Raw genomic sequence first — 13905 nt, 5'->3', positions numbered from 1 at the left:
CGCGCAAAGCGCTGCTGGAGAGGGGGCGGGTCCCCTCAGCTCACCCCCCCCGCCGCCGCTCGCTCCCCCCGCCCATCGGAGGCGCGCAGTGGATTGACAGCCCGGCTGACCAATCAGCGCGGCGGCCGCCTTCGCGGCGGCACATCCCGGGGCCAATGGGAGCGGCGGCTGGGCGGGGCCCCCGAGGTTTCCAAACGCTCCGCGGCGCCATGGGCTGAAAACTAAACCGAGATGGAATCTCCCAGTCTGAACCGGTTTGAGCCGGTTCCGAGCCTGTGGCATTAGGAGGGGGAGACGCGCCGCGCTCAGTCCCCGTCGCCGCCGCCGCGTGTGTGACCTGCTCGTAGGGGACTCGCAGCTGAGGGGGCGAAGTTTAGTGCGAGCCGCGGGGGGGGCGGCGGGAATGGGGGCGAACTGAGCGCCGGGCGGGGAGGGCGGCAGCCGCAGGGGCAGCGAGAGCCAGCGGGGCCGGGCCTGGGCGGCGCGGGAGGCGCAGCCGGCTAGATCCCCCCGCACCAGCGAGGCCGGAGCGCCGCGCCGCGCCGGCCGCTTTCCCGGGGCTGAGGGGAAGGCGCGGAGCCGAGCGCGGAGCCCCGGGGGCCGCTGCGGGCGCCTGGTGCAGCCAGGCCGGGCACGCTGCGAGGGGAGGAGTGGCGCCACTAACCCCGACCCACCACCGAGGAGGGAGCGCTCGCCTTCCCCCCCCACCTCCTGCCGTGGTGGTTTTTTCCCTCCTTCCGTGCTGTTTTTTTTTTTTTCCCTCCTTCCGTTTTTCTTTTTATTCTTAATTTTTTTTTTTTTCTTTTTGGGAGTGGGTTATTTTTGGTGGTCTTTTTTTTTTTTTTTTTTTTTTTTTTTTTTTTTTTTTTTTGTGGCGTGTGGTGGTTAGAAACTTGGCTCGCCCGCCCCTACTTTCTGAAGGAAGAGGCTGTGAGAAACCCCTAGGTGAGTGAGGGTTGTGGGGGGGTCGCGATGGGCAGCGCGAAGGGGGCAGAGCGGGGTATTTTGGGGGGCAGAGCGGGGGGGATGTGGCCGTGCAGGGGGGCACAGAGCCTGGCCTGTGCTGCGGAGGGATGCGATGGAGCCCGTGGAGGAGCCCTGAGGGGTGGGGGTGCGCCAGGATGGGGTTCGGGGTACGAGCATCCCCGGCCCGGCCCAGCGCAGGCACGGATGCTGCGGGAGATGCTCCTCGTTAGGAAGGGGCCGGGCAGGCTGGGATCGGCTACGGGCAATCCCGGCGACATAATCTGTAAATTATTAGGAGTGGAAGTTTCCAGAAATATTTTTTTGTGTGTGTGTGTGTGTGTCTGTGCAGCAGTATTGAAACGTCCGCCTGGATCACGTGGGGAGCCCTGTATAGAGCGCAGGGCTGGAGCCCAGGGGAGGAGGAGGAGGAGGAGGAGGAGGGAGGGGCTGCGGGGCCGTGGCGCTCCGCAGGGCCCCGGCCCGCCCGACCCACCGCCCGGGCTCGTTCCCGTTCCCATTCCCCGCGGGAGCCGGGGCCCTGCGGCCCGAGCCGGGAGCGGAGGCGCTGCCCCACGGCCGGGGCGCTGCCCCACGGCCGGGGCGCTGCGGCAGCAGCCGGGCAAGGGCGGCCGCGCCGGGTGGGTGTGAGTTATTTCCAGCCGAAAATGAACGCTCCGAGGTGTCGGGCAGATGTTACTTAATCCGTCTCGTCCTTCTCCTTCACGTGTGTGTGTGAGGGAGCGGAGGGAAGGGGCGGTTTCGTTGCCATTGCTGGTGTGTGGAGTGTGATGCGAACGCGTTTGCCGTGCGCTGCGTTTCAGAGGCGCTCACCCCTCCTGGGTGGGATTTACAAGTGATGCAGCTAATTCCTTGGAAGAGGGAGGCAGTTCATTTGCATGTCGTGCGAAGAAATGGGGCACAGTGAGTCTCCCGGGGTGTTTTTTTTTTTAAGTCGCTGGGCCCAATGAGCTTTAAATATCTGGGTTAAAGGTGCTGTAGGATTCGTGGTAAACGCTCAGTATTTCTTACTATGGAGTGCCTGCTGTTATTCCTGTGTGCTACATGCCAAAATGAATCGGGCCTACCACAACAAGCTAACTGTTGTGTTAAAGGTCCAGGGTCATCGAGAGTTGGGATAACTGTGTAAACAGTGCTGTAAATGCAGTTCTTTTGACCTTCGGTAGATGTCACGTTCTTGCTATGTTGTAGTTCAGATTTTTTTTTCGTCTGGTTTGGATTTTATATTTTTTTTTAAACTTTTTTTCTTTTGTTGGTTTGCCCATTTATTGACTGATGAATGGTGGTTCTTGGAGCTGAGGCTTAAACCTGTTCCGGAGTTCAGGCATGATGGGGGAGGGAAGAGTGTAGGAGTACAGTAAATCAGAGATTATGAGCTTCATGTGGGTACAGTGTTAGGAGTGAGAGAGAGATCGAGTTGGTTGCAGGTGGTGGTGGCCACAAAGCCGCCATTTCTGTGTTTCGCCTGGCGAAGTAGGTAGGTCATTTTGAAGATAATGCTGGGAGTGGCGAAGGGCCCTATTCAAAACATTTCCTTTCTGCTCCCATGTGTTGAATAACTTCTCTCGGTCACGCTGCTCCTCCTTGGCGCTCTGGGGGCGGCCTGAAAACCACCGAAAGAGGCTCCGCTCCGGAATGAATGGCCCTACCTGAGAAGCGACTGGCTCACCACGTTTATTGTAGTTTGGAGCCCGCTTTTCACGGCTCAGCCATGGAGGGCAGATGTGGACAAAAAGGGGCGTGCCGGGGAGCAGTGACTGCTCCGAGCCTCTCCATGGCTGTAGTTCCCTTCGAGCAGTGCTGCTCTCTGCCCCTCATTTGCTAGGTGACATTTTCAGCGTCCTCCTGAGCCAAAAGAGTGACATGAAGAATGAAGTCAGCCTTTTCTGCTGCTGTGTTTCTCCCTTTCAAACTTAACATCGCAGTTTTGAAAATATTAGGAGTTGAAAGAGGGAAGAATAGACGTGGAGTGTTCATTTTAATTTATTTTGTTCTCGATGTTTATTTTCTCCTGGTTTTGCAGGTACATGTAAAAAGACTTGACTGGATGTTGAGACCAAGCCCTTGAAATGGTTGTTTTAGTGCAGTGATACTGAGTCTTCTGCTTGAAAATCCAATTAGAATATTTGGGTTTGAAGCTATTTTTATATATAGAAGTAAAAGAAATTACTTGACACTGCTTGCAAATACACATTTCTAAACAAAAGATTTTCCTTGTCTGGATGCTACTGTAAAACTTTAGCTTAATTAGTAATTACTAGGGTTGAGGCACAGGTTTGTCTTGCTCCTTGTTTTTGAGCATGACTTAAATACATAAAGCATAAAACAAATTTTTCCTTGCACATGGAGTTATTTAGTAAGAGTAAACCTGACTTTATGGGGTGTGTTCCTGGAAGAGTTTCAGGTTGTGTCTTTCTGACTATGCAGATGGCTCTGGTGTAACTTTTGGATTGATCTTGCACTTGCCCAGACTTCTGGCTGTTTGTTAAGTGAGCAGTTTTATGTGAAGTTTATAGGTTTGCAGGGTTTGAAAAGGTGAGTGAGTGGCACAGAGGTGCTGTAGATGGCAGGGTGAGAATATGTGTTGGAATTGCCATTTTCTGTGAGAACAGGGCAATAAAATTGATTTGGTGTTTCCAACTGGGGGAGGGAGAATGGTGTGTAAAAGGTAGAGTATAACTTACCATCAAAAATTCTGTGGCTTCTGGCTTTTTTTCCTGCTTTTCACAAATGTCTTTATCTTGCACCAGTCTCTGGCTGGTAAAGAATCTTACATGCACACCCCACCTGATTCCCTTTGCATAATATCAAGGCTGCTCTATCTAGGACAAAGAGTTAATGAATGTGTCCCTGGATTTAGGGGACCTGAAACCTCCAGTAGAATTCCATTTCAGTTGGAAGTGATCTCACGTGGCACACAGAGTAACCTGCTGACTTAACAGTCCCTTTGCTTCATGTTCTCAAAGTGCCTTCAGTCAACTTAGTTTCAGTGGTAATTTTTTTTACTTGGATGTGGTTAACTTGTAAGGTGGTTTTCTTTTTTCCCCAAACTATTTGAAAAATGCCCTGTGGCTAATTTCTTGCTCTGTGTGTAGATCACGTTTCAACTGCATACCCAAGTGTTTAAAAGCTTTTGGAACTGAGTCTTCTGAATGTGCATGTTGGCCTTGGGAACTCGATACTCAGCTGAGATTGCCAGTGTGGGTTTTGGTTGTAGTGACACAAGGCTTTTCCACCAGCAAATGTGTTTAGGGACTGGTAGGGATTTGAAATGAGCCCCAAGGTGCTGGAAACAAAGCCCTTTCTCCAGTCAGACTGTTATTATGTGTTTTACCTGTTGAAGACCTTGGGGTAGTGATTGAGCTTTTCAGGGGGGAAGAGGAAAAGTTTGTCCTGGTATGTGCCCCACAATCAAAGCAGTGTTGTATCCAGTGTTATCTCCTACTGCTAACATAAGCATCTTGTTTCAATGAGACAAATGAGCTGAGTTGAAGCACTTGCTTTGCAGCTGCATGTGATAATAATTTCTTACTAATTGATGAATTGTTTAAAATTTATTTTGCAGTAATCTATGCCAGCAATTATGACAATGTTAGCAGACCATGCAGCTCGTCAGCTGCTGGATTTTAACCAGAAACTGGATATCAATCTCTTGGACAATGTGGTGAACTGCTTGTACCATGGAGAAGGTGCACAGGTAAGGTGGACTTGGAACGTACATTTATTGGCCACGTTTAACCTTACAGAAAATCAGCTGAGCAAAATCAATTCACTTCAGTAACAGTTAATGAATTTACTGAGCTAGTGACTGGAATATCACTGGCAGTCACATGAAATGGGAATTCACATTGAAATGACACTTGGAGAAATGTTTATTTGGGGTGTGTTCATTTCTAGTTTGCCTTCTGATGTTGAGAATTATTAGCAAATATGGTTTGGTAAGGACACTTGGTGCAGCTCACCTTTTCTGACTTGGTTCTTCAGGAAGGTCTGAGTGTTATCATTGACAGGATTTTGAAGAATGTAATGTTCACTTCAGTGAAGAATTGTATTTAAAACAAAAATCTTAGTGATGCTATTACTGTGTTTGTATTTATAAAGAAGTATGTCATGCATATTTAATAGAAGAGTTTGTTCCTTTCTTGTGTCTGGTCTTTTTTATTTCCCATTACAGTTTGCACAGGTTCTTCTTGCATTCTTTCCTTTGGACTTAGTGCAGATTGTGAACTACTAAGTTGAAATGGAAGGACTGTGCATTTGTGTGTTTGCATTTATTGCCTTGAAAGTGAATCTTGTTTGCTTTTATCTATTTCTTGAACTTCTTTGGAAACAAGACTTAAATGTTGAGAGCAAGTATTGCTACAAAGTTGGCATAGCTCCTCTTCTGGCAGATTTTAATTGTTCAGGCTCAACAAATTGGGAGTTTCAGTGTCAGGCATCTCTTACTAAGAGAGTCTTGCACAACAATAAGTGAATTAAGTGGGACAAAGTAGCTGATGCTTCTCTATTCTTTCCAGCTGTTAGAATAAACAATGATATACTTGCATATACTTGCTTTGTGTATCTATTTAGGGGAAAAAAAAAAACCTTTTTTAAAGCTTGCTAATGTGAATTCCAATAGGTTTTGAAATACCTTGTTGTTGTTTTAAATATTTGCATTTTCAGTGTCCTAAATTCAAATAGTTACTTGCTGTAGTTTTTGAAGTGCTTGGTAGAAAACTCCTTGTAGCTTTTGCCTTGTAAGTATGGACATCTGTAGCACTTGTTTTGTGATCTTTTACTGCCCTGAGAAACAGGTGATGCTTATAATGTTGTTTGGTTTGAAAAGAGTTGAAAAAGTTGGGAAGGTTTGTAAGGAAAATAAAGGATTAACACTAAATAAATGATCAAATTGTCATTGTTCTGGCATTGTGAGAAGTTGCTTCACTTAAAACAGCTGGGTAAAGTCTCCAGTATTTAGAAAATGAATGCAATAAGATGGAAGAATTCAAGAGGTGGTATTTAACTGGCAGAAGTGAATTATGTACTTAGACATGTCACCTCAGTGAAACTTTGGTCAGTTATTTTAATACCTTTCCAAACTGGAGGCATTTCAGGGAGTCTGAGCTTTTCCCTCTTCCAGAGGGTTCAAAAAAATGTAGAAAAAAGTGGTTCTCAGTGGAGTCTGACAGCTCAAGGCCTTTACTAAAGGGTGACAGAAATAATAGAAGTTGAGGAAACGAAATATTAAAATTGGGAGATTACCAGTGGTATTCCTGGAATAGGTCAGGGTAATGTCAGGGTAAAACAGGTTTAGAATGCAACTTGAATGGTCTGTGCTGAACTTGCTTTCAGATTCACCTGCCTCCTCCTCCTGCTTAGTTCTTATCTCTGCATGCAAAACTGTTATCTTCTCATCTGTATTAGGCAAGAAAGAAGCTATTTTCTGAACTGGAGATTTAATTTTTTTTCTGTTAGCTTTTTTGTGTATACTTCTCTGAAAATAATGAATGACCCCACTCCAGTGCAACACATGACTAAGGAGATTTCATGCAACTCAGAAATGTTTACCTGGAGTCATCCCAGTCTCTTAATTCAATTGATCTGTTAGATCTTCACACATCCAGAAATATTATTGGCAAATTTCTCTTTGGTACCAGCAACACCATGAGGCTTTGTTCTTGATTAACCATTATTACTAAATATATGAAACTACAGGGTTTAATGTCCAGAAAAGGGGTTAGTGGATATGAGAGCAAACCTCTCAGCACTGGGAGAAGGTTATGGGCTGGCTGTATTTTGTTGGTGTTGAAATTTGATCCTGAGATATGTCTCCAGTATTAGAAGCAAACAGGAGGCCCATTTAAAAACACACTTTCAGATTGAACCTGGAAGTAATACAGCTATTTCTTCCCTTTTAAAACTGAAGTGTATTAAAAGTGCTTGTTTTTCTGTTTGGTTGTTTTTTTTTAAACTCTGATGCTGCACTGAAACCATAGGGGCTATACTTGTGGTCTTAAACAGAATATTTCTGTGGTACTTGTCCATATCAAATCTGCAGGGACTTGCTGGTCCAGTTGCTCTGCTGTGCTCAATTATATCAAGTAGGAGTGCAACTAGTGCTGTACAGATAGTTTAGACATCCTTACCCTATTCTGTTAGAACCTCCAATTTTATTTTATAAATCACATGCCAATTTTTCAGTTTCTTGTATTTTATATATGTGGATTTGGGCTCTTGATGGGGTTTCTAAGTTGCTGAAAATATATGTTTTCTTACACTCAGTTGCTGATTAGCTCAAGTATGTACTTGGATGGGCCTAAAAAGCTGCATGGCTGTAGTAAGTTCTGAGTTAATCCTAAAGCAAAGCTTTAACTGCTTTTAAGTCATTTAAATTGGCTCTACAGTTCAGTGAAAGAATGAACGAAGTTTTCTTAATTATGCTGTAAAATGTTCACCTTGTTGGCGAGGCAGTGCCTGATGCTTGCAGGGGATACAAGTTGCAGCAAGATCTGTCAGTGCACAGCACTCTTGGAAATGGCTGACGTCCCTAAAAATTCTTGAGGACATCCAGGCTTTTGAAAAGGATAGCTAAAATGAATTCAGCCATTTGAGTGTGTAATTGCTTCAGTTGAGGTTTTCAGGAAACCACAGCATCTAGGACAGTAATTGATAATGTCAGTCCCAAGGAAGAGCAAACCATTAGCATGACCAGCTCCCTTCCTCCTGCCACTAGGTTTTTATTATGGTTTTGTAGGTTGTTAGGTACACCCAAGGATCCCTCAGAAGTAGGGATTGGAGACCTCCAATGCTCTCTCTGTGGTTCTTCAAAATAAAATGAACAGTTCTGCAGCACAAAATAATGTTCCTTAAAGCTGGCACTTTGTGTAAGTGTTTCCACTGGAACTAGAAAGTTTGGGTGCCCTAGAATGAAGTTGATCTAGATGACTTTGTGGAAGGGGAGAGAACTTCATTTCCTAGTGGGTTTTCCCCATCATGTGTGCTGTTCTTGCTGCTGGTCTGGATGAATCATTTGGGATAGAAGAGTGGAAGTGAGTAATAATTGTCCTGCATCAATGGGCTTTTGGAGTTTGGTTGTTACTAAACTTCAGCTGTCCCAGAAGGAGGCTTAAGGGACTTGTTGCTGCTGGTTAAGTTCTGCCTAACTCTTAGATAAGTATATAACTTCTTAAATAATCTAATGCTAACACTTGTTTCAAATCAAATTTTCTTGCAGCAAAGAATGGCACAAGAAGTGTTGACTCACTTAAAAGAACATCCTGATGCATGGACAAGAGTTGATACTATTTTGGAGTTCTCTCAGAACATGAATACCAAAGTAAGGAAATAAACTTTTATTTATTTGGTTTTCCTCTTTCTTCCATTCATAAACTTTGAGGAAGGTATCTCATTTTTAGCCACAGACTTTCTTGATTCAAAACATATTTTTTTTGATGGTCTTGTTTCGCAAAGTTGGCTTTAAGCAGGATCTGTAAATGAAAAAAATATTCAGACCTCCTTTTACATTGCCAAGAGTTTCTCCCTCCCCTTTTTTTTTATTTTTTTATTTTTTTTTTTTTTTTTTTGAGGATGAGTTAAATTGGATACACAGAATCTTTTTTCAAGGCATATACAAGCATTATGCCAGTTCCTAAGATTGGTATTGTGTCTATATAAATCTGAGTATTGAAAAGTCCCCTAGAGCCACATTTTGTCCTTGGGTAAGTGCTTGGCTGTGTGTGATCATAATTAAAGCCATGTGCACATAACTGAGGAGAAAATTTGTCCCTAGGTGTGTTGGAGAGAAAACAAACCTTATTAGGCTGAGGTTTTGAACAATCAATAAAGGTTAAGCACCCCAAAGTTTGGAGTACATTAGTTATTTGCTACTATGCAGCACACATTTGCTTTGTACTGCTGTTGGAAATCCATCCATTGTGGTTGAGGCTAAAATGGGAAGCACTCAGGGCTTTTTCTGCAATTCAAAATGCTTTACCTAAGACTTGTGAAGTTTGAGCCAAAAAGATGATCCAGATGTGTTTTTCACTGTCTTAAGTTTGATGATTATTATCTCAAATAACTGACATGTATGTTTTTCTGCTGGATACACACTGTGTTCAAACAGAAAAAAATTGTGTTTGGATGGTTTCTGAAATCATGTGGTATTCATGAAGCAGTTCATATTTTTTTTCCTTGCTCTCTGAAGTTGAAGGGAAAACAGTTTAAAGAACTTCCTCAAAGTAACACCTTTAAGCACCTTTAAGTAACAGTGTTTGCCTGTTTGCTTGCCTGGTAAACTTTGCTTTTTATACTGACAGACATTACTAATGTTTAAGTTGATTTATCAACAGTATTTTTAAAAACTCAAATTTGTCTTGTGAAAAATGAGATGATTAGAGGAACAGAAAGAAAGCAACAGGTAAAGAATTCTTCAATTTACATAAATTGCAAATGATTTGGTGCTAAATTTATGCACTATGACATTTGGCTTTTATGCAATCATATTTTTTCTTTAATTAAAGCTGTTAACACTACCTGATATTAATCATAATGTTCCATTATGTTGATTGCTTGTAATAGGAAGAAAAGGGGTGTCTTCCTGTGCAACTGACACAGCTAGGCTTTGACGGCAGGCCTCCACAAGGTCTACCCTTTTGATTCCCTTTAACTGAATTCTGTTCATCAATTGTTTTTTGTTTCTTGGGAGGTGGGAGGGTAAGGGATTCGGTGCATAAAATAAGTAATAAGGGTGCCATAGAAATTTCTACCATAGGGATCATTTAATGCTTTTGGTTTGGTTTTCTTTTTGAGTCTTTTGCTGTTGCCTGTCCCTCATCTTCATAACTGGGCAGTGAATTAGTGGTAGTCAATTAGCAATGAGCAAATCAGGAGCAAATGAGTTTTTGAAAGGCTTCTGTCTTACACAGAGTTAAAATGTGCTCACCTGTGCTGTAGCAGTAGTTGATTAAAAGGCAGAACTTTGTAATTGACATCAGTGACTTTTCTGGGAGTGGTGTTTCTCATTTTCAGAGAAGTTAGAGTAATTAGAGCCATCAAATCAAAACAGAGTAAAGAGCCTGGAAGGCTCCTTGTGGGATGTTGGGGCTGATGGAGCCCTTCCAGTGTGGTGTGGCAAGAAGGGTATGCAGGTGAGGGTTGTTGTGTATAGTGAATTTACTGATGATGCTGCTCACTGTCACATGGGAGTGTGCCTTAGAGAAAAGGATTTTTAGTATTTAGGGGAAAAGTATTTTTAGGACTGGGGAAGAAGTGAACAAGACACTGCAGAGGGTAGAACAGAAGTCACAAAAGAATGAGTAGAAACCTTTGCAGCATGAGCAGCTTAAGGTCCATGAGCCCCAATGAGATGTTTGAACAGGTAATGAGAGATAGGTGTGGCAGATTGCTAGAGAAGCCTGTCCTTTTCTTTGACTTCAGGAAGTTCTCAGTGAGGGAAAAACCCAAGAAGACGCGGTCTGTCCTTAGTCTGTTGTTAGGTTTTTCATTTAAGTTTTATTTGGTCATCTAGTGTTTATTTAAAGTGAAACTCGACTTGCCATTCTGGTGTAAAAGTTAAATGAGTTCAGTTGTGGAAAAAAGTTGGGAGAAAATGAACATTTCTAGTTGATAGCTGAAAAATTCATGTGTCTGCCTGTAGAACATAGAAATTCCACTAGAGTTTAGATGTGCTTCAGGGAAGTTAGCACTGTCTGATGTAAATATTCATATTGTCAACATTGTTAGGAGCTTTTGTAAGTATGTTTTGTACCATGAGCCTGGGTCAGTTGCAGATGGTGTCTGTAAATTTATAGCAGTGGCTGAAATCAATTCCTGTGAAGTGTTTTGCTTAAGAATGTTTTTGCACGTTTTCCTTCATGAAAATTCTCTTGATTTCTTTTAGCTTTTATGTCATGTAATTAAATCAATTTACAGGTTAGATTCTAGTTGCTAAGCTTTTGCTGCTGACCATGGAGGAAATAAAAATATCCTGCCAACTTTCTGTAATTCATAATTTTTCTTAGTGCCCAAAATTCTGGAGGGGGACAGAACATTTTACATTACAGATGCAGGATGTGCACCCAAAAACCCCTGGGAACTGGGATCAGATAGAGAAGCAAAGGGAGTGTAGGTTATGTTAAGATGAGAACAGCAAAAATGCTCTTTTAATACAATGTAGCTTGGGACAATCTACATTGTGGTTTTTTTAATTAAATTGAAGCCTCTATGATCCCTGTGGTTGAAATGCTAATGATCCTACTTTGTGTAACAACTAACCATTTTAAAGAGGAACTCTTATTCTCAGCCAAACTTGGAACTGTGAAAACTTGACTTTACCTTTCAGGCATTGATTTTTTTTATTTTTTTTATTTTTTTTCTTCCTAATCCACTGTAGATAAAGTAAATGCAAAACTCCTCATCCCCTTTTCTCTCCTGTCTATTCATGCTAATGGGGTTTTAAATACTCAAGTTCTTTGGTTGTACCATGACAATCTTCTTTCCCTGTTACTGTGAGTTGGCAGTAGGGAGAAATGGGCAGAGGGAATGGCCATTTGCAACCCTAATGGTTTCGGGTAAGAACATAGGAAGGAATTCCTGAAAGGTAAAATGATTTCCAAGAGCTTATTCACATTTTTATTGTTCTTTGACTGAGCACAAAAGTTCATCTTTAAATAGTAGAAATAGCTGCCATATTGGGGTGGGGATTGAAATTAAATAAACCTGTGGGTTGTCTTGCTGTTCCTAAAGTAACACACCAGTGAAGTTTGGGAAATACTTTCTCTAGAAAGTGCCAGTGTCAGGACATGTGATGCTGAGACAAGATTTTTTTTTTCCAGCTCTTAGAGGAACAGTAGGAACCTTGAGACACCATCCAAGCTGCTAAATATTTTAGGAGCCTGGTTGTGTTGATACTCAAACTTAGAAGCAGTCATTTATGATAGAAATTCATATCTGGCTGCTGCTTTTCAAGATAGCCAAAAATTGTCTGCCAGAGGGCTTTTCATTATTGTTTTTTTTCCCCCTCCTGGTGTGAGCATGATCAAACAGCAGGACTTAGTATAGCCAAGAATAAAACAAGAAAATACCATGCATGAAACCTCAGTAAATGGGTGAATAGACATATATTGAATAAAATTGTTAGTTTAATAATCTTGAAGTCTTAGATGTTAAGTGTGAATGTCTGATTGAATGAGAGTCCTGCAAGGTAGTTAGTCCTACAGTAATGTACTCACATTTTGTTCTTCTCCAATTTCAGTATTATGGACTGCAAATCTTGGAAAATGTGATAAAAACAAGATGGAAGATTCTTCCAAGGAACCAGTGTGAAGGTAGGGAGGGAGTTTTGTCTTTTCCTCATAACTTTGTGTATTAACTGAGATTTAGACTGCCAATCTGTAAGTACCTTTCTATCATGTGTTAGTTATCTTCAATGCTGAAACCACATCTTTCACTTTTGTGATAGTGGCCTCAGTGGGTTTGTGAGTAGCTGAAATTCTGTACATTTGTGGAAAAGGTGTGACTGATAGGTTTTGAAACATCTGAGGTGAGCCCCTGGCATTGAGGTAGATATTTTTATTCTCTGTACTTGGCGCAGAAGGTTTTATTTTCTTTGCCCTCTCAGAGCTGTGTGTTCAGCCCCAAGCAGACTTTGTGGCCCACTTGTTACCTTGTGAAGGTTTGTAAGCAGTTACAATGATTTTAAAATAGAAACACTAAGTAAATAGAATTCCTTACCTATTGATGGTCACTTATTCTGTTGGGCAGGGAGGTGCTGTGCAGTTTGGTTTAATTCATGATTGCTGTAATTGGTGCAGTGTAGGGTAAGCCCCACTCTCCCATCAATGCAAGGAAGCTGGAAGAGTTTAAATAAATTCTGTGTTTAATTTATGGGTTTTCCCTTACCCGGTAGCAAGCTGTGTTGCTGACTTGTAGAGCTTGGCTGCTGTACATGGAGGTACCCCTGTGGTTACAGGGTTTGGGCTTTTCACATGGCTGCTTGTCAGGTCATTACAACTTGGACTTCAAAACATGAAGTGCAACCACTTTAAATTATTGACATTAGATGGTGTCATTGTTCTATATTCTGCTTTTTATTAAAGCCTGATCTTGGAACTAATTAAAAGTTAGAAATTTCAGTGTTCTGCTGTGAGCTTTTACTAACCATGCTGAGACATGCTTAAAATTTTTACTGCCAGAGCTTAGGTTTTGGAATTTATGTGTTGATGAAAACAAATGCATAGAGAGAGAGTTTTACAGTTTTGTGTTTATTCCTCTTCTCACCTTTCTCCCATCCCTTCCAACTGCAGGTTGGCAAAGGGTAGCTGTCTCTGAAAGCAAAACTGAAAGTGAAGTTTCCATTCATTCTGCTGTTGGAGGTTTCTAGAGAACAGCTTCAGCTGAAGCTCAGATACAGCTATGCCCTTTTGAGAAATTGAAAGAACACCTTAGTTAGCTAAAGTTAACTATTCTTTGTGCTTTTAATTCTTGGAGTATCTCAGCTCAGTCATAGTTTGTTTCATCCTTCTTTATGAGCATTTAGTTTCAGCATTTTGAAGTTGTTGTCCTAAAGTTTTTGGCTGTGGGAGCAGAGCAGGAGGAAAAGGAGTTAGGAGCATCACCCACTGGTGAAGAGAGATGTGGAACAGATGTCACAGGAATGGACCTAACTTGATAATTTGGAACTGACCAAGTGCCAAATCCAGGATGTAATTCAGGAATTCAGAGTCTTAAAATACATGCTCTTAATGCACAGGTGACCTGAGGAACAGTGGTGCTAGGATGAGATGAGGTTGGCTTTGGGTCATTTTATCTCTTAACAGTGACAGTGCTCTTGGAGTGGTTCCTCCCATCTAAGAAGATGCAATAGCTCCATATGTTACAAGGCAAAATAAAGTTACTGTCTGTAGTTGTGTAACCATCATGAGGTATTCTATTCTTACTTTT

At 42.4% G+C, this 13905-nt stretch overlaps 1 protein-coding gene across 3 annotated transcripts in view; it reads left to right on the top strand.

Annotated features, from left to right (window-relative positions):
- The first annotated feature begins 216 nt into the window (after positions 1-216).
- The window catches only part of XPO1 (exportin 1), a 34656-nt gene continuing 20967 nt past the window's right edge, over positions 217-13905 (top strand). Inside the window, exons 1-5 of one of the 3 annotated variants that reach the window (XM_056488186.1) lie at positions 217-343; positions 890-945; positions 4550-4681; positions 8201-8302; positions 12218-12290. In XM_056488186.1, the coding sequence (XP_056344161.1) occupies positions 4556-4681; positions 8201-8302; positions 12218-12290 (301 nt within the window). In that variant the 5' untranslated portion in view covers positions 217-343; positions 890-945; positions 4550-4555. Of the gene's footprint in view, positions 344-889; positions 946-1446; positions 1605-4549; positions 4682-8200; positions 8303-12217; positions 12291-13905 lie in introns of those variants that run through there. The other 2 variants (XM_056488184.1, XM_056488185.1) reach the window with 2 other exon arrangements.

This window comes from Oenanthe melanoleuca, chromosome 3 (assembly GCF_029582105.1).
Source record: "Oenanthe melanoleuca isolate GR-GAL-2019-014 chromosome 3, OMel1.0, whole genome shotgun sequence".
In the NCBI taxonomy this organism is placed as follows: domain Eukaryota; kingdom Metazoa; phylum Chordata; class Aves; order Passeriformes; family Muscicapidae; genus Oenanthe; species Oenanthe melanoleuca.
Note: the sequence above shows the minus strand (reverse complement) of the source record. Positions and strands in the feature narration are given on the sequence as shown.